This window comes from Pristiophorus japonicus, chromosome 2 (assembly GCF_044704955.1).
Source record: "Pristiophorus japonicus isolate sPriJap1 chromosome 2, sPriJap1.hap1, whole genome shotgun sequence".
Classification (NCBI taxonomy): domain Eukaryota; kingdom Metazoa; phylum Chordata; class Chondrichthyes; family Pristiophoridae; genus Pristiophorus; species Pristiophorus japonicus.
Window position 1 is genome coordinate 148,223,514 of NC_091978.1, and position 19,376 is coordinate 148,242,889.

The following is a 19,376-nucleotide window of genomic DNA, read 5'->3' on the forward strand; positions in this document are numbered from 1 at the left end:
TTTGGCAGACAGGAAGCAGAGAGTAGGAATAAACGGGTCCTTTTCAGAATGGCAGGCAGTGACTAGTGGGGTGCTGCAGGGCTCAGTGCTGGGACCCCAGCTATTTATAACATAAATTAACGATTTAGATGAAAGAATTGAGTGTAATATCTCCAAGTTTGCAGATGACACTAAGCTGGATGGTGGTGTGAGCTGTGAGGAGGACGCTAATAGGCGGCAGGATGACTTGGACAGGTTAGGTGCATGGGCAAATGCATAGCAGATGCAGTATAGTGTGGACAAATGTGAGGTTAGCCACTTTGGTGGCAAAAACACAAAGGCAGAATATTATCTGAATGGCAGCAGATTAGGAACAGGGGGGGGTGCAACGAGACCTGGGTATCATGGTACATCAGTCATTGAAAGTTGGCATGCAGGTACAGCAGGCGGTGAAGAAGGCAAATGGTATGTTGGCCTTCATAGCTAGGGGATTTGAGTATTGGAGCAGGGAGGTCTTACTGCAGTTGTACAGAGCCTTAGTGAGGCCTCACCTGGAATATTGTGTTCAGTTTTGGTCTCCTAATCTGAGGAAGGATGTTCTTGCTATTGAGGGAGTGCAGAGAAGGTTCACCAGACTGATTCCCGGGATGGCAGGACTGACATATGAGGAGAGACTAGATCGACTGGGCCTGTATTCACTGGAGTTTAGAAGGATGCGAGGGGATCTCATAGAAACATATAAAATTCTGACGGGACTGGACAGGTTAGATGCAGGAAGAATGTTCCCGATATTGAGGAAGTCCAGAACCAGGGGACATCGTCCAAGGATACGGGGTAAGCAATTTAGGACTGAGATGAGGAGAAACTTCTTCACTCAGAGTTGTTAATCTGTGGAATTCCCTACCGCAGAGAGTCGTTCATTGGATATATTCGAGAGAGTTAGATATGGCCCTTACGGCTAAAGGGATCAAGGGGTATGGAGAGAAAGCAGGAAATGGGTACTGAGGTGAATGATCAGCCATGATCTTATTGAATGGTGGAGCAGGCTCGAAGGGCCGAATGGCCTACTCCTGCACCTATTTTCTATGTTTCTATGTTCGTTATGCTGCGGATATGTGATCGAAAGCTAATTTCAGTGTCAAATATAACACCAAGGTTGTGAACAGTGTTGTTCAGCCTCAGATAGAAGTTGTGGAGAGGGATGGAGTCAATGGCTAGGGAACGTCGTTTGTGGCGGGGACCAAAAACATGGCTTCAGTCTTCCCAATATTCAATTGGAGAAAATTTCTGCTCATCCAGAACTGGATGTCAGACAAGCAGTCTGACAATTTAGAGACTATGGAGGGGTCAAGAGAAGTGCTAATGAGGTAGAGCTGGGTGTCTTCAGTGTACATGTAGAAACTGATGCTGTGTTTCCAAGGGGCAACATGTAGATGAGAAATAGAAGGGGGCCAAGGATAGATCCTTGGGGGACACCAGAGTTAAGAATGCGGGGGTGGGAAGAGAAGTCATTGCAGGTGATTCTCTGGCTACGATTAGATTGATAAGAATGGAACCAGGTGGGTGCAGTCCCACCCAGCTGGATGACGGTGGAGAGTCGTTGGAGAAGGATAGAGTGGTCAACCATGTCAAAGACTGTAGACAAGTCAAGAAGGACAAGGAGGGGTAGTTTGTCTTTGTCACAGTCATAAAGATGTCATTTGTGACTTTGAGAGTCAAACACAAAGAACAGAATAATTCAAGAAACATGGTTTTAGTTATCAATCAGCATGAATATGTGCTTCATCAAAATCATGTCTTTCATGGGAGGTGGGTGAGAGTAGAATATGGAATATGGATTATCGTGGCATATTATGATTATCTATCTACTATGACTTTTAGAAACAGTTATTAAACTGTACTGGAAATTTACCATGAAGAATTAATATTGACAACAATATTACTTATCTCGTTCTAACACCACAAACAATACTAAACTAACAACTTGATCATATGTTATCATTTTTGATTCTCAATGAAAAGAAATGAGAATATCTATATTAATAAAATACACATACAATATGTAAACTTCACCTCCTCCAAAAAAGCTCTGCAGGTAAATGTCCCTTTAATCATCATCATCCTCATCATAGGCAGTCCCTCGAAATCGAGGAAGACTTGCTTCCACTCTGAAAGTGAGTTCTCTGGTGACTGTACAGTTCAATATGGGAATTACAGTCTCTATCACAGGTGGGACAGACAGTGGTTGAAGGAAAGGGTGGGTGGGGAGTCTGGTTTGCCACACGCTCCTTCCGCTGTCTGCGCTTGATTTCTGCATGCTCTCGGCGACGAAACTAGAGATGCTCAGCGCCCTCTCTGATGCGCTTCCTCCACTTAGGGCTGTCTTGGACCAGGGATTCCCAGGTGCCGGTGGGGATGTTGCACTTTATGAAGGAGGTTTTGAGGGTGTCCTTGAAGCATTTCCTCTGCCCACCTGGAGCTCGCTTGCTGTGTGGAGTTCTGAGTAGAGCATATGCTTTGGGAGTCTCATGTCGGACATGCGGACAATGTGGCCCACCCAATGGAACTGGTCGAGTGTGGTCAGTGCTTCGATGTTGGCCAAAGCGAGAGCACTGATGTTGGTGCGTCTATCCTCCCAGTGGATTTGCAGGATCTTGCAGAGGCAGCGTTGGTGGTACTTCTCCAGCATGTCGACTGTATATGGTCCTGAGCCAAAAAGGAGGGCGAGTATCACTGCTGCCCTGTAGACCATAAGCTTGATGCCAGATTTGAGGTCCTGGTCTTCAAACACACTCTTCCTCAGTGACCAAAGGCTGCACTGGTACACTGGAGACGGTGTTGGACCTCATCATCGATGTCTGCCCTTACTGATAGGCTCCCGAGGTATGGAAAATTATCCACGTTGTCCAAGGCCGTGCTGTGGATTTTGATCCACAACACGGGGATAGTGCAGTGTGGCGGGATCAGATCAATGGAGGGCCTTTGTCTTATGGATGTTTAGTGTAAGGCCTATGCTTTCGTATGCCTCGGTGAAGATGTTGACGATGGCTTGGAGTTCGGCCTCTGTGCGCAGACGCAAGTATCCCTTTAAGGAACTACAAAGACAGCACCCTTTCCTTATCCTTTATACATCCCTTTCAGAATTGTAGAATACATGTTTTGGGAATTCCACTGATGAACAAAAACATGGTTATAATTTGTTTTATAGATTGCAGTGGGGAATTATTACTGTTCTTATACTAGTGCAATTTATCTTGTGCAGTTAATGTAATATGAAGTGCCCCAGTTATTTTCTTTACAGCAATGTTTAAATGTGAACATTATGTTGATTTTGCAACTCACAGCATAATAATTTTCAATTCTGTTTTTTCCAACATGTTCATGAAAACGGCTGTTCATGTGAGCACATAAAGCTCTTTGTGATTCCTTTCAAAATAATTTTTGTTTTATACTTTTTAATACTTAAATGTCAGCACATGTTCTAGTGAACTGAAAGTCTTGACATTCATGCACAAGTTTTTTTGAAAAGGCAATATTTATCACGTTGCTATGATGAAAAAGATCTTGGCACAGAATTTAGTGACTTTATCTGTGTCGATGCATTTTTGTCAAATCTCTGAAACTGTTCTTTTCTTTGCAACACAGATTCTGTTAACATGGCTTTGAGAAACAAAAACTGCCAAGTGCCCTTCATCATGGAGAAAGTCAATGGGTCTCTCTGATTTTTTTCTCTCTGATATATGGTTGGAAAAATCTAACTGGATTGTGATGACATGTCTTTAGCTAATAAGAAAAGAAGCTGGGAAGACCATGTGACCAATTGGCCTGGCTTTTCATTTGATTCTGTTGATTCTGGTGCAGTCTGTTCTCATGGACTTGTGGCTGATCATCTAAAACAAAGTATGGCAAGTAATGAAATATCAAAATCAGACAAGAAGGAAAGATTTTCCAGTATTTCTTTACCAGAATGTTGCCATAACTCTGATCTACTTGGTCTTCAAGCAAAGCAACTGTGTGACCAAAGAAGAGAAGTGGATGAAAATGATAATCTTGAAAGTGAGGAGTACATTCTGCCATTAGAAGCAAGCACAGAGACCCTGGTTCATGTATCTGATGAAAACTCAGATCTCAGTTGTGAGGATGATTATGTTGCAGGAGAAGGGCAGACCTCAGGGATTAAACAAGCTTCTATTATGATATCACCATTGGAAGAGATCAGGCAAGTGACCAAGAATATATCTGTGAATTTTGGAATAGAGAATGATCCAGATTATGATTCAGTTCCTGAGGAAGAGACAAAGGGCGATGTGAAAACAAGCGAGTCTGAACACCTGGAATCTTCAGAGGTAATAGATCTGAGGGATGTACCAAAGAAAAACCTGGATGAGAGTTTGGATGTAATTAATCCAACACAGGAGCTTCTCCACTCTGCAGTTATTGCACAGCAACGTAGAAAACACGATGTACCAAGAGATGAGTGTGATGTGGCGCTTACTAAGGATATGGCTGAATTATCTCTTCTTTCATGTCTTGTTAATAATAGTGATGTACAAACGACATCAGAGGTTGCCCCTGGGAATTGTATAATTGCATTTCAGACGTGCTCAAGGGAAAGTTTGGATCAACCCTTTCTGGAGGAAATCAATCTAGATGCAGGACAAGCAGAGAATGATTCTGATACCAGAAATAATACTACAAATGTTTCAAATCAAAATCCCCAAGTATTAAATTTACAGGAAAATACAAATAATTATAATCCTGCAGATTGCACCATAAAACTTCGAAAGAGAAAGGTAAGAAAATAATCTTTTAATTTACTCTACTTTAATTGATTTATCGATGAATTATATTAAATCATTTTTTATATTTTAGATCCTTATTTTAAGTATTTTTTCTCTCTTTTCTGTAGTATAGTCAGTCCAGATAGAGTGAAGATTTCAGGTTAAACAAGCAAGGAATTTGTCCATTTATGATGTGTATATGACACTTAAAGACTGCACATTTCAGCATATTGGGGGTAATTTTAACTTTGGTGTAAAATGGGTGCTATCGAAATGGTTGCCCTGCCCGATTTTCCATAACATTGATTACAATGGAAAGGAAAATTGAGCGTGGTGTATAATGGGCAGCTAATTCAATATCACCCAAAGTTAAAATTACCCCCATTTTGTGCAGATTCGACATGCTCCATCTTTGTGCAGTTATTATTTATTCTATCAAAGAAAATGTTGAGACACTGGGATTATATCGCATAGAGTATATAAAAGATGGACCAGTAGTAGATTGCTGGGTTTCCAACTACAGTGGTCAAATTTAAGCAAGGTGCTTTAGCTCACCTGCACTCAATGTCAAAGTTCCATGCGCTCATGGTTGGGTCACTCAACAGAGCTTTATTCAACAGCAGTGAAATGTCTCATCTCAGGGAGGGCAAGGAGCAAAGAGCATCAAAACCAATTAACTAATCAGTCATACATTGCTGTTTGTAGAACCTTGATGTGTACAAATTGGCTTTCAGCATTTACTCAACATAACAAAAATTATGTCAATTAAAAATAATTAAATGCATGTGAAATGTTCTAGGACATTCTGCAACATGTGATAAGGTGCTTTATAAATGCAAGTCTGTTCTTTCTTGGCATGACAAATGTTAAGTATGAATAAAGAGTCTGACTAGATACTGTGAGCTCAAAGTAAAGTGTGAATTTAGTCTTTTATTGCAGGTCTCCAGAATGCCTCTCCAGCCAGTGAGGCCTCCTTAAGTACAGGTGCTCCCAAGGGATTGTGGGATCCCTTGGGACTCCAGGGGATGAGCCCTCTGGTGGCTACACAAGATATTTACAGGTTTACATATATAACAACACTCCACCGCAAAGTCAATAGTGTAACTATTTACAAGGTGAGTCGATCTGGGGCCTTTCTTTCCCTGGTTGATCGTCTCAGTGCAAATGCTGGTTTTGGTGAATCATTTGTTGGGCCCTCGCTGGACTGCTGTGTAGCTGGCTTTGCTGGGCTGCCTGGTGTGGTGAGCCCTGCTGGGCTGCTGCGGGTGATGGGTTTTGCTTCGTGGTCAACCACGGTGTCAGTGCGTATGTTGGGGGAGTCAAAGAAGGTAGGGTCCAATGTGGTTTGCCCTGGATAGTCCGTGAATCTGAGTTTGATTTGGTCTAAGTGTTTCCGGTGAATGAGTCCATTTGAAAGTTCTCCTCTTTGGCCACAACAATGCCGGGAAGCCATTTGGGACCTTGTCCATAGTTCAACACAAATACAGGATCATTGATTTCAATTTCACGTGACACATTTGCGCTATCACGATATGTACTTTGTTGAAGCCGCCTGCTCGCTACCTGTTCATATCGATCAGGGTGGACTAACGAGAGCCTTATCTTAAGTGCCCTTTTCATGAGCAGTTCAGCGGGTGGAATCCCAGTGAGCGAGTGAAGTCTCGTGCGGTAACTAAGCAGGACTCGGGATAGGTGAGTCTGCAGTGAGCCTTCAGTTACCCTCTTCAATCTCTGCTTGATGGTTTGCACTGCTCTCTCTGCCTGACTATTAGATGCTGGTTTGAACGGGGCAGATCCCTGCCCTGTTGTGGCATATCCAATTGAACAATCAAAGAATCACATTTCCAGCAGCCAGTAGCAAAAGAATCACATATCATTCTTGCCATGATGACATCATGATGCAGTTTGATGTGATATATAACATTCATTTAGTGTTTGGCAAACAAGTAAAACTGTTCGCCAAAACATTTTAGCATCAAGCTGATGCCCTTTTTAAGAACTTAAAGGTACTAAAACAACAACGCCTTGCATTTATTTAGTGCCTTTAATGTAGTAAAATTATTCAAAGGGCTTTACAGGAGCATTATCAGACATATTCTATACACCAAGACACATAAGGAGATAATAAGACAGGTGATCAAAAGCTTTGTCAAAGATTTGGGGCCGGATTTTCGGTTCATTGCTGCCTGTTTTTGCACTGGAGGGGCGGTAATGGTGGCCGAAAGCATTTCCAGCAGCTTCCACCGGGACAATTGGTGCCAGGTTTGCGGGGAGTGAAGCAATGCCGTCTGGGCGATGCGAGCCGGTGTGCAACGTCCCTGGTTATGACACCGGCTCGACATTTGACACTCGCCTGATCCGTAGCACCCCACAGCGCACCCTAGTGGGACCACCTGTGAAAGCTGACAGTTTGAGCTGTAGTGACCGCAGTGAGGGAAGGAATGTGTACCCGAGGTAAGTGTGATTTTTTTTTTTTATGGATGTGGCTTCTTGTATTGGGAATGTTTTTGGTGAGTTTTTTTCAGATTTATTTTTCCACGGAAGCCTCTCTTGGGGCTTTTCGAGGCTGGCTGTTTATTTTGGGACTTTAATTTGCTAAGCCGGCCTAGCGCTCCGAGAGGTGTGGAACGCCTCCCTTAGTACTCTGCTCCACACTCCGGGCCCAGCTGGTGAATTTTGCAGCTGGAGATGCAAACCATTACCCAGCACAGAATTTATCGTCCCGCCCAGGTTAACGCCACAATAGAGGCATGGCTGAATTTCCACCCCATAGTTTTTAAGGAGTGTCTTAAAGGAGGAGAGCTGGTGAGTGGAGAGGTTTAGCAAGGGAATTCCATTGCTTAGGGCCTAGATGGTTGAATGCATGGCCAGTGGTGGGTGAAGGGAATTGGCGATGCTCAAGAGGCCAGAATTGGGGGAAATGCAGAGTTCTTAGAGGGTTGTTGGGCTGGAGGAGGTTGAGCTGAGGCCATAGGAGGGATTTGAACACGGGGATGAGAAACAAAGGTGCTTTAAGTTCATTCTGTGACCCTGTGGTCACAGATCTATTGGCCATTGTTCATTGTTGCTTTGTTTGTTGCAGTCACTACCATTCAGTTTACTGCCTGAAGTATAAACGTAAAATGCTGGAAATACTCAGCAGGTCAGGCTTTGGAGAGAGAAACAGAGTTAACGTTTCAGGTCGGTGACCTATCATCAGAAAATTCAAGTCACTGATTGAAAACATTGGGCTGAATTTTCATGGGGAAGATGAGTTAGGGTGGGGGGAGCGGAATGGGAAGCTCCAGTGTGGGCAGGAAACCTGGGAGAACGGGTTTCCCGCAGGTCCTGCTGACTTTAGTGGCGGGGCCTGATTTACATTTGAAACCTGTGTTTCCCACCTGCAGCCAGCCAGATTGAGAGGCTGGCTGGCTGCGGGCAGGTAGGCTTGCAGTACTAGGCCGCACAGAGGAGGAAGGGAGGAAGGGAGGGAGGAATCGGGTGGGGACCGTTACCAGTCTCCGAAGGATTGGTGGGGGGGAAGGAAGATTGGGGCCAGTGGAGCATCGGGGGAGGGGAGAAGAGGAAGATTGGGGTCAGAGGCAGGTCGGGGATGGGAGAGAAAGATCGTGACCAGCCTGATGCTCATCGGCTGTGGAGGGGTCTGGCAAGGCAATCAGCGGCCTTGTGACGGAGTTTCCAATCGCAGCGGATGTGTGAGGCAAGGACCCTGGATCCAGGAGGTGGGTGTAAAGGCACTTTCCTGGATGCAGCAGTCCTTACCTTGCTGTAAATGTCGGGTTTTACGAGGTGTGTAAAACCCATCCAACTACAATTAAAAACAAAATTTAGGTTAAAGAAAAGGCTTCTAGCCTTCTTGTATTACTTAAATTGACATCCCACCTCCTGGCAGTGAGTTGGCTATCTGCCCCGCCACCCCCCACCCCCCCCGCTCCCCCCGCACCACCCCCGTCCTGCCTCCATTAAAAAGGTGAGTTGGAGATTGGTTCCACTCGGGATTCTGATTTTTTTTTTCTTTTAATGTAACTACCCCACCCAAGCCCCAAACCCACCCATTTTTTAGGTTTAAATTCCCCCCAACTCTGTTGAGTATTTCCAACATTTTCTGTTTTTATTTCAAATTTCCAGCATCCGCAGTATTTTGCTTTTGTACTGCCTGATGAATTCTGCATATGAATGCTGTGTAAATTTTTGTTAGTTGGTTCTTTTAGTACAAATGTACATTCAAATATTGCCATTTAAATATTCAGTTAAACTAACACCTTTATTCTACACTACATTAAAATCACTTGTTCCATTTAACCAATGATCGCCACATCTGCAATTTCAACCTGCTCCCCTGAGCAGGCAGCAAGGACAACAGGGTCCTTCTTTACATATACATATTGCAGCCCAATGACATCATTGAGAGCCGACTGTAATTTTAACTCAGGCCTGCGCAAAAAATCCATCTGGGGTTAAATATTACTGTTTTCAACTTTGAAAAAAATTACAAGATTTTTGAATCAATCCCTGTGCTGTCACCAATGTAAATGACAGAAAACTGGTTGTGTGGTAAGACAAGCTGGCTGTAGGAATGAGAACAGTTGGTGCAGTATTAGCTATTTTCCCCCGTCTTTCAGCTTGTCAAACTACTGCTAGTGTAAACAGGGTGGTTTTGCAAGCTGGCAGGAACACAGATGCCAGATTCATCCAATGATTCTGACATCCAAAGAAACAAAAACAAAATACGTTCAGTCAATATGTATCTTCTCCCAATGTATCTTCTTAATATTGACCATAATGGTCACTTTTGACTTTCAATTCTCCTGATTCCATCAAAGCATAGTTATAGGCAAGTAGTAATCAATCAGTATCTAACCTGCTAGGGAGTTGCTACTAATGATCAATGTAATCAATACGTAGCCCATACAACCTCAGACATTCCCTCAGTAGAAGACAATACTTATAACTAACAATAGCTCATCAGAGAATACTAGAGTTACTTTGGATTCATTCCAATAGGTGTTTTTTGAAACAAATTGATAAGGGGCCAAGGCCCATGAACAGGATAGCACAATGATTGAAACCCGTAGTAGAAAAGATGAGGTAAGTCAAGAAGGAGTAATTATGTGACATCAAGCTTAGATTTTCAAAGTCATCAGGTTATGGATAGAAGGGAAGCCATGGGGTGGCAAAGAAGTTACAGTTTTGAGGTTCTGGGAAAGAATCAATGAATTCCACCACGAGCATGGTTCTAGATATCTTATACAAATGTTCTGTGAACTTCACAAGTTAGGAGAAAGTCTAAATGAGGGTTTGCTTGAAGTTTACGTTTGTTCATGATTATAACAGTTTTTTGTTGACATCTGTTAACAAGCTGTTCAAATGTAATCTAAAGTTCAGTACAGTGATGGAAGAATATTTTTAGTAACAACTTCATGAACTTTCCTTGTGCTTGGTATAGTGTAAACAGATAAAACTAAATCAAACTGCTGCCATTATGCTGATCAGCCACTTCCACCCCGCTCCAAAAAAAACCCAGAAGTGCTGAATTTCAACTGTCTGGCATGCCCATGCATTGGCTATTCTCTTCATTCTTCGGATGTAGGTATTGCTGGCAAGGCCGGAATTTATTGCCCATCACTAGTTTCACTTGGGAAGGTGGTGGTGTGTCTTGAACCGCTGCAGTCTGTGTGATGAAAGTACTCCCACAATTCTATCAGGTAGAGTTCCAAGATTTTGATTCAGCAACAAGGAAGGAATGACGATATATGTCCACATTGGGACGGTGTGTGAGTTGGAGGGGAACTTGGAGGTGGTTGTGTTCCTATACACCTGCTGCCCTTCTTCTAAGTGGTAGATGTCACGAAAATCGGGAGGTACTGCCAAAGAAGCCTTGGTAAGTTGCTGCAGTGAATCCTGTAGATGGTACACGCTGCAGACACAGTGCGGTGGTGGTGGAGTGAATGGATACTTAAGCAAGTGGATGAGAGGTCAATCAAGCATATTGCTTTGTCCTGGATGGTGTCGACCTTCTTGAGTTTTGTTTCAGCTGGACCCATCAAGGGTATATTACTGAGCTCCATCAGAAATCTCTATCCTTCCCCCACTCATCCAAAGGTTGTTTACAAACTATTTATGCTGAATTTTTACCTTTGAGTTGGCTCGGGTGTGTTGGAGCTGCGTAGCAGGTCGCTATCACAAACTTTTCATCGCCATGGTCTTCACTGTGTTTAACTAAATGACATCAATTGAATGAGTCCTGTGGGTTTCCCAGCTAATTAAATGGAGCAGGTCTAAGGATGTCACCGATGACTTGCCTTCAGTTCAGATATTGAAAGAAGCCTTGCACAAATCAGTTGAAGGTTGTTGGAGGAGGCTCAGAGGTGGTTGGGAGAGGGGCCTGTGCTTATCCATCCAAGACTTTGACTGCGAGGGTGCATAGAATTACAGAATCATATACATTTAAGGCACAGAAGGAGGCCATTTAGCCCATCATGTCTGTACCACCCAAAAAAAAAGCTGGCCAGCCTAATCCCACTTTCCAGCTCTTGATCCGTAGCCTTGGAGATTACATCACTTCAAGAAAACTATCTATCCCCCGGACTACTGACTACTACCACTACCACATTCCTTTTTACTTGCCCTATTTGAATGACCGCCTGTATCATGGTGCCATGGTCAGTTTGTCTATATTCCCTGCAGTCCTTGTTCTCACCCATACAGGTAGCAAGTACCTTGTACCTGTTGGACAAGGTCAAGGGCTGAAGCTCCTCCATCACTATGTCCTGGGTCCCCATACCTTCCTGACTCGCAATCATACCCTCCTGTCCTGACCGTTGAAGAACTCTAAAGTATTACTTAGCCTACGGGGTGTGACTGCTTCCTGGAACATCGTGTCCAGGTAAATCTCCCCCTCCCTGATGCCCCACAATATCTGCACCTCGTACTCCAGCTCAGCAACTCTGAGACGAATTTCCTCGAGTTACAGACACGTACCACAAATGTGGTTACTCGGGATCTCGCTGGTCTCCACAAACTCCCACATGCTACAGTTAAGGCACGCCACCTGCCCTGCCATATCTACCTAACCTTTATTTATTTGATTAGTTAATTATTTTTTATCGGTTATTTTAGTTTTATGACTTAATTGGTTTATCTAGTTTAGTTACTAATTTAATAAAGTAAAGTTATAGCAATTTATAGTTTCATAGCTAGCTTAGAGACTAAAAAAAAACTGTAGTACTCAAAAACCAATCACCTATCTGCTGCCCGGTGATGTCAATCCTTGAAAGCTCTTTATAGCGACGCTGATTCTGCTCCTCTCGCCTGCAGATCTGTCATGTAGATATGTCCAGGCATCTGAAGTGCAAGTGGCTTTCATAATAATTCTCCTTGGCCTAATTGCTTGGCATCCTCAAGGGTGTTAACAGCCATGTCTTCAGTGGATAGCCTTTGGCTCCAAGCAGCCAGTCAGTAAGTCTGCTCGGTGGTGCGAAGAGCTGAGGGAGGGTGGACTGGCGCAAGACGAAAGAGTCATAACAGCTCCCTGAGAATATGGCGCACACATGCATGATGATCTTTTTGTGGTTGCTGATGAGCTGCACATTGAGGCAGTGGAAGCCCTTGCAGTTCCCGAACACGCCTGGGTGATGTGGGAGCGTCTTGATGGGCATGTGTGCAGTTGATGCCACCCTGCACCTGTGGGAAGCCAGCCAGAGCCGCAAAGCTGAGTGTCCACTCAGTAATGCTAGCTTCATCAGTGGCAAAATATATTTCAGTGGCTGACTTCTGAAACATGGCATCGGTCACCTGTGTGATACATCTATGGGCGGCCGACGGCAAGATCCTACAAATGTCTGCTGCAGATCGCTGGAAGGAGCCTGAGGCGAAGAAATTGAGGGCGGTGGTGACTTTGACAGCCACTGTTAAGGCGTGTCCACCAGGTCCTCTGGGCAGCAGGTCTTGTTCCAGCAAGCTACAAATGTCTGCCACATTCTGGCAAGATACTCTGAGACTCCTGAAGTACTGCTGTTCAGTCATGGAAGCTCATCCTGTGTCCTTATACTCTGTGTTGGGGGTATCGCCTCCAGCGCGATGCCATCATCATCATAGGCAGTTCCTCAGAATCGAGGAAGACTTGCTTCCACTCTTAACATGAGTTCTTAGGTGGCTGTACAGTCCAATACGAGAACCACAGTCTCTGTTACAGGTGGGACAGATAGTCGTTGAGGGAAGGGGTGGGTGGGACTGGTTTGCCGTACGCTCCTTCCGCTGCCTGTGCTTGATTTCTGCATGCTCTCGGCGACGAGACTCTGTGCTCAGCGCCCTCCCAGATGCGCTTCCTCCACTTAGAGTGGTTTTTGGCCAGGGTCTCCCAGGTGTCAGTGGGGATGTTGCACTTTATCAGGGAGGCTTTGAGGGTGTCCTTGTAACGTTTCCGCTGCCCACCTTTGGCTCGTTTGCCATGAAGGAGTTCAGAGTAGAGCACTTGCTTTGGGAGTCTCGTGTCTGGCATGCGGACTATGTGGCCTGCCCAGTGGAGCTGATCAAATGTGGTCAGTGCTTCGATGTTGGGGATGTTGGCCTGGTCGAGGACGCAAATGTTGGTGCATCTGTCCTCCCAGGGAATTTGTGGGATCTTGCGAAGACATCGTTGGTGGTATTTCTCCAGCGACTTGAGGTGTCTACTGTACATGGTCCATGTTTCTGAGACATACAGGAGGGCGGGTATTACTGCAGCCCTGTAGACCATGAGCTTGGTGGCAGTTTTGAGGTCCTGGTCTTCAAACACTCTTTTCCTCAGGCGGCTGAAGGCTGCACTGGCGCACTGGAGGCGGTGTTAGATCTCGTCGTCAATGCCTGCTCTTGTTGATAGGAGGCTCCCGAGATATGGGAAGTGGTCCATGTTATCCAGGGCCGCGCCGACAAGACTCAAGGTGCTCAGCGCCCTCCCAGATGCACTTCCTCCACTTAGGGTGGTCTTTGGCCAGGGATTCCTAGGTGTCAGTGGGGATGCTGCGTGATGCACCCCTGTGCTGATCCCCTCTCTCCTGTGGAGCATCAGGTCATTGAGGAGAAGGTTGCTGGTGTGGCTGCTTGCTGCTACTGCGGCTGGTGTTGTTAGTGCTGTGGCTGATAGATAATGGGTAAAGTGGAGATCAGAGGCACAATCCTCCAATGTAGCGAGAGTGACTTGTAGTGCAGTGAGAGTGGCTTCCGAAGTTGTAGAAATGACCTGCAAACTCCTGATAGCAAAATCTCTGCATAAAATAATATCAGCAAGAGCCTTTCCCCTGGACAGGGAAGCAGGTTTAAGGTGTGAATATTTGTGGTTTTTCCAGGTGTCACTTACTGAAATAACAGAATTGCCACTGAGCTCCCACCACCTCATGCACAAGCAGTAAAAGATGAAACCTCAAGTTTAAAATCCTTTTAAGTGTCTCTGAATGAGCAGTTAAATATCTCAATTAAGTCGCCTGCCTCTCCCCAGCGGGTCCATGGCGCGTTTTGACACGCCTCCCCAGTTAAATGCGGAAGTCGGCGGGCTGAAAGCGGGTTCCCGATACGTTGTCACTTTCAGCACTTTTAACTGCCGACCCACTCCCAAACCCGCACGCTCTGCAATGGGAAAATTCCGGCCAATATCTTTCTCTCGCTCTCACACAAAGTTTAAAGTTATAAACTGAGTCATGTAAACATGCTGGGAAATAAAATGCCTTCAAAGATTCGAGCCACCTTGTCATTAATATTTAAAAGAAAAATCACTTAAAGACATGTATAACATGTGACCCTGGAGTTTCTGTTAGATTGTGCTGGTATTTCTAGGGCAATTTGTCAGAAATTGACCAAACCAGCACAAAAGATCGAGGAATTCAAGCATAAATTACATTTGAGATCCTTTGCGCTGGTTTAAAAAACATTGTGCTGGAAGCCGGCCCCGCCCACATAACTGGCCATGCCCCCAGAGCGGATTAAATCAACATTATTGTTTTTTGTCGACGCAAGGACACAACTAGCCAGGTGTTAAAAGCTTTACAATATTATTTTTAATTTACAAGTAACTGACTACTGTACACCAATAAATGGTTGTGTGTAAATTTTTTAAGTCATTTTCAGTTATTTAAAATTGGGTTGCTCACAGGTGGTGGACTAGACACTGATTAAAACTACTTATTTATTGTGATAAGCTCAGCTTCGGCTATATTAATCAAACTGCACCAGGTTACTACTCTTAAATATATCAAAGGAATATTTTTTGATGCGCAACTTTGTTTTTTTAATTGCATTCTAGCCCTCTGCCCAATTATGTTGGTTCATGGCAGATTTTATATTTGGCGATATGCAAATATATTTGAGCAGAAATTTGACCAAAAGAAAACACTTCTTCAAACTAGCACAATTTTGAGCGCAATTTGCTCCAAAAGCAGGAACTCTTGGCCATGGTCTATTACTGGTTCGGAAGCAATGATCATTCGGATAAGATACATTGATAAAATTACTGGATTTTCCTTTTTGTGGTGCATTTGCCATGTTGCCAATGATGTCAAAATAACTTCTTTCAAGTGATTTGGTTTCCATTGCCAATTGTCAAAATGAAGGATGATACCAATTTTGAAAATGTTGATAACAGAGCCTACAGTAAAAAGAATAGCTCCCTTTGAATTTCATGTCCATTTTACAGCTAATTTTTGTGTTATTTTCGGTACTAAATTTCTGAAGTTGCCAGCACTGTCTAGACTGTAAACTAAAATTAACAATAAAGAACATGTGATGTATTCTTTTCTAACATTGTTACTGTTATGGTCCTGCCAAAATGGAATTTATGGTATCTGATATTTTAATGTGGCTTTTATAAAGTATGCATTTTACTGCTGCATAGCTATCATCAAAACTCCATTCACTATATAATTATAATGATCATTATCTCAGTTGTGACTAATTTTAGTGCATTGTTTCTCATCATATTTTGATTTCTATAATTTAGCATTAATGAGGACATCTGCATTAGTCGGTGAATTCATTAATTTAATTAATTCAATCCTTGTTGTATCCTGCAATTTGATTTGAAATGTATTTATTCATTCACATCTTTTAGCGAAATACTACTTCAAAATTCAGTGTTAATAATGAATGATGCAGATTGTTATATTTGATTTACATAAATAAAGGCAGGAATTTTCCACTAAAAAAACAGGCCAGTTTGTGGTGTGGGGGGAGTTAAATTGTTAAAAATGGGATTCCTGACTGGATCCCGCCTCCAACCCGCCCACTTCTGGTTTTAACAGAGGCCAACCTGCTCCCAGGAGACAGGTCATCAATTTAAATATTATAATGAGGCAGGAAGCCTCTTTTTTAACCTCCATTTTGAATTTAACTGCATGTGGACGGATTTCACACAACTCATGAAACCCGACAGTTAAACCGAGGTGGGGACTGCTGCATCCAGGAGGTTGTTGTATATGCAGACTATAAAATGTACTCTGTGTAGTCACTGTGTGATTGCATAGGAGACTTGTTTACCTGATGTACTGTCAATAAGGTTTACACTGTGTACATACATGCTGGCACCACTAGAGGATGCAATTGGTGGAGACCGGGGGTTCCTTGCCCTGCTGGCAGGGCCCTGTATGAAAGGCTGCACCCCATGCTGGTACAGCACTCTGGAGTTTGGAATAAAGGACCAAGGTCACTACAGTTTGAGTAGAACACATTGCCTCGTGGAGTCATTCATAAATACGTTATAGAGATAACAGAGCTAAGTGGCTATGTACCTACCTCTTGGATCCAGGATCCCTACCTAACATACCCCACAATTGGAGACTCCCTCACAAGGCTTCCGATCGCCTCCCCAAGTTTACGATCCCCACCATGAGGCCTCCCCCCCCACTCCACCTAACCAATGATGTTGAGGTCAACCACAATCCTCTGGTGACGGCCCCGATCCTCTCTTGCCCCCTACCGATGCAATGGCCAACCCCCTCCTGCTGACCCCTCCCCCATCCCCTTCCGCACCACCGAAACTCCGTCCGACCCTCCCCCCATCCCCGATCCTCCCGTCCTGATCCTCCCCTGTCGATCCCCAACCTCAATCCTCCCACAATCCCCAACCAAGCCACTCCTGACCCGACCATACCACATCACCTCCATGGGCACATGCGTGATCCCTCTCCCAGACCGACCCCTTGCTCCCTCTCTGCATCTGCAAGCCTACCCACCCGCAGCCATCCAGCCTTTCAATCTGGCTGCCTGTGGGCGGTAATCCGAGGCCCCACATGCAAATCAGGCCTTGCCATTAAAGTCAGCCTGGCCTGCGGGAATCCTGGCTTCCCGGGATTCCTGCCCACCTCGGAGGCACCCCACCCCCAACCCACCTACCTGGAGAAAATTCTGGCCAAAATATCAGGGGTCAGAAATTAAAAATCTTGTTTAAAAAAACAGTCAGGAAGAATTTTTTTAAAATATAAAAGCTAACAGGTTTTTGCAGTAAATTACCAGAGAAGGACATTGAAATGATCAACATTAATGGGTTCAAGGGCAAACAAATTGTGTTTATGGAGGGAACAAGGATTTATTGGTATGGCAAGAAGGCAGATAGGTAAAGTCAAAAAGGGGATAAGCTTGTTGGGAGAAATGCTTTTATCCTTACATAAAATACTCTAATACCCTTAGATTTGGAGTTTCATTAGAATATCTTAATGGGTCAGGGAGTAACTTCACATCACTTGGTGATTAGTCACCATCACCGCTACCCTTCAAATAAAGTGAATCAAGTCAATAAGAAAATTGGCTAAGGTTTGTGCAAGGAACATGTTGCATGTGCTGAATGGTCTTATTTTGCACTGTACTTTTTGTGTTCTTATAATAGCATGGTGCAGGTTTAGATTTGGTAGGAATTCATGTTATTGCTTTCAAATAGTGATACCATTATAAAACTCACACACATTTCAGACTTCCAACTTTCTAAATTGATTTCAACAGTAAATCTTTGTAGGCAGGGCTATCATTCACAATTTAACACATAGTGTATTTATCAATTATGCAAAGGGAGTGTAGTGTTGCTGATTATCTGCAAATTCTTTGTACGCAGTGTTTGAGTTGTGAGTAGGAATTAATTTCTTGTTAATACAGCATTGCTGTTAAATGAAATTATGTATTCTATTCTTACTGATAAGTTACAAAACAGAGTTTAATCTTTTTACCAGACTCATAATACTGCAATTATTAAAATGGTTTATTTTTCAAATTCCCAGTGGCTTCATACAGTCTTAATCTGAACATTCTGTTCAACTTTCTCCTTCTTAATCATACCCCCTACATTCAAGTCTCATCATCGTCATAGGCAGTCCCTCAGAATCGAGGAAGACTTGCTTCCACTCTAAAAGTGAGTTCTTAGGTGACTGAACTGTCCAATGTGGAAATTACAGTCTCTGTCACAGGTGGGACAGATAGTCGTTGAAGGAAAGCGTGAGTGGGGAGTCTGGTTTGCCGCAAGCTGCTTCCGCTGCTTGCCTATGCATATGTTTATCTAACGGCCCCTTGAATGCATTTGTACTATTTTCTTCAACCATCCCTGTGGTAGTGAGTTTCACATTCTCACCATTCTCTGGGTAAAGATGTTTCTTCTGAATTCACTATTTGATTTCTTAGTGACTATCTTATATTGATGGCCTCTAATTTTCCTCTTCCCCACAAGTGGAAACACAATGGGCTAGATTTTCAGCCTGTTGCCACTTTCGCCCCGGAGGGGCAGCAATGGTGGTGGTATGCTCTTCTGGGTGGCCGGCCAGCTTCCAGCGCCCCGCCGGGATTTTTGGTGCTGGTTTCAGCAGGGCATGGAGCATTATCGCCTGGATGAGGCGAGCCAGTGAACAACGCCCCTGATTGCGACACCAGCTCAATTTTTGGCTCCCGCCTGATTCGTAGTGCTCCGTACAGTGTCGTACTGGAAACGCCTGGGAAAGTGGGCAGTCCAAGCTGTAGTGAGGTAAGTAATGTGATTTGCGTATTTGTACTCTAAGATCCCTTTGCTCTTCCACCCAATTTAGATTCGTATTTTCCAAGTAATATGTGACCTCTCTATTTTATTTACCAAAATGTAATACTGTGATGAAAGTAATTTTCCAATTGTGCAAGTTTATCAATAACTTCTTGTAATTTATATTCTGTCCTCCTCAGTATTGACTTTCCCCTCCCAATTTGGTGTCATCCACAAATTTAGAAATTGTGTTTTTGATTCTAAAGTCTAAATCATTAGCATAAATTGTAAGCAACAGTGGCCCCAACATTGATCCTTCTGGAACACCACTTCCTACCTTCTGCCACCCTTTACCCCTACTCTCTGCTTTCTGACTTGGAGCCAGCTAGCTATCCATTCTGCTACTTGTCCCCTGACTCTGCATTCTCTGACCTTATTCATTAGTCTATTATATGATACCTTATTGAAGGCCTTTTGAAAATCTAGATAAATTACATCTACTATATTACCCTTGTCTACTCCCTCTGTTACCTCTTCAAAAATTCAAAAAAGTTGGTCAAGCAAAACTATCCCTTTTGAAATCTATGCTGACTATTCATTATTATATTTTTGGTTTCTAGATGTATAAACACTAGGTAAGTGCAGAGATTTAGGGA

The 19,376-nt window shown here is 43.7% G+C and overlaps 1 protein-coding gene across 1 annotated transcript in view; it reads left to right on the plus strand.

The window, feature by feature from the left end:
- Nucleotides 1-19,376, plus strand: part of dlc1 (DLC1 Rho GTPase activating protein) — a 696,855-nt gene that overhangs the window by 11,282 nt on the left and 666,197 nt on the right. The window contains exon 2 of the mRNA XM_070869823.1: nucleotides 3,625-4,772. Coding sequence (XP_070725924.1) covers nucleotides 3,753-4,772 — 1,020 coding nt within the window. The 5' untranslated portion in view covers nucleotides 3,625-3,752. The remainder of the gene's footprint in view (nucleotides 1-3,624; nucleotides 4,773-19,376) is intronic.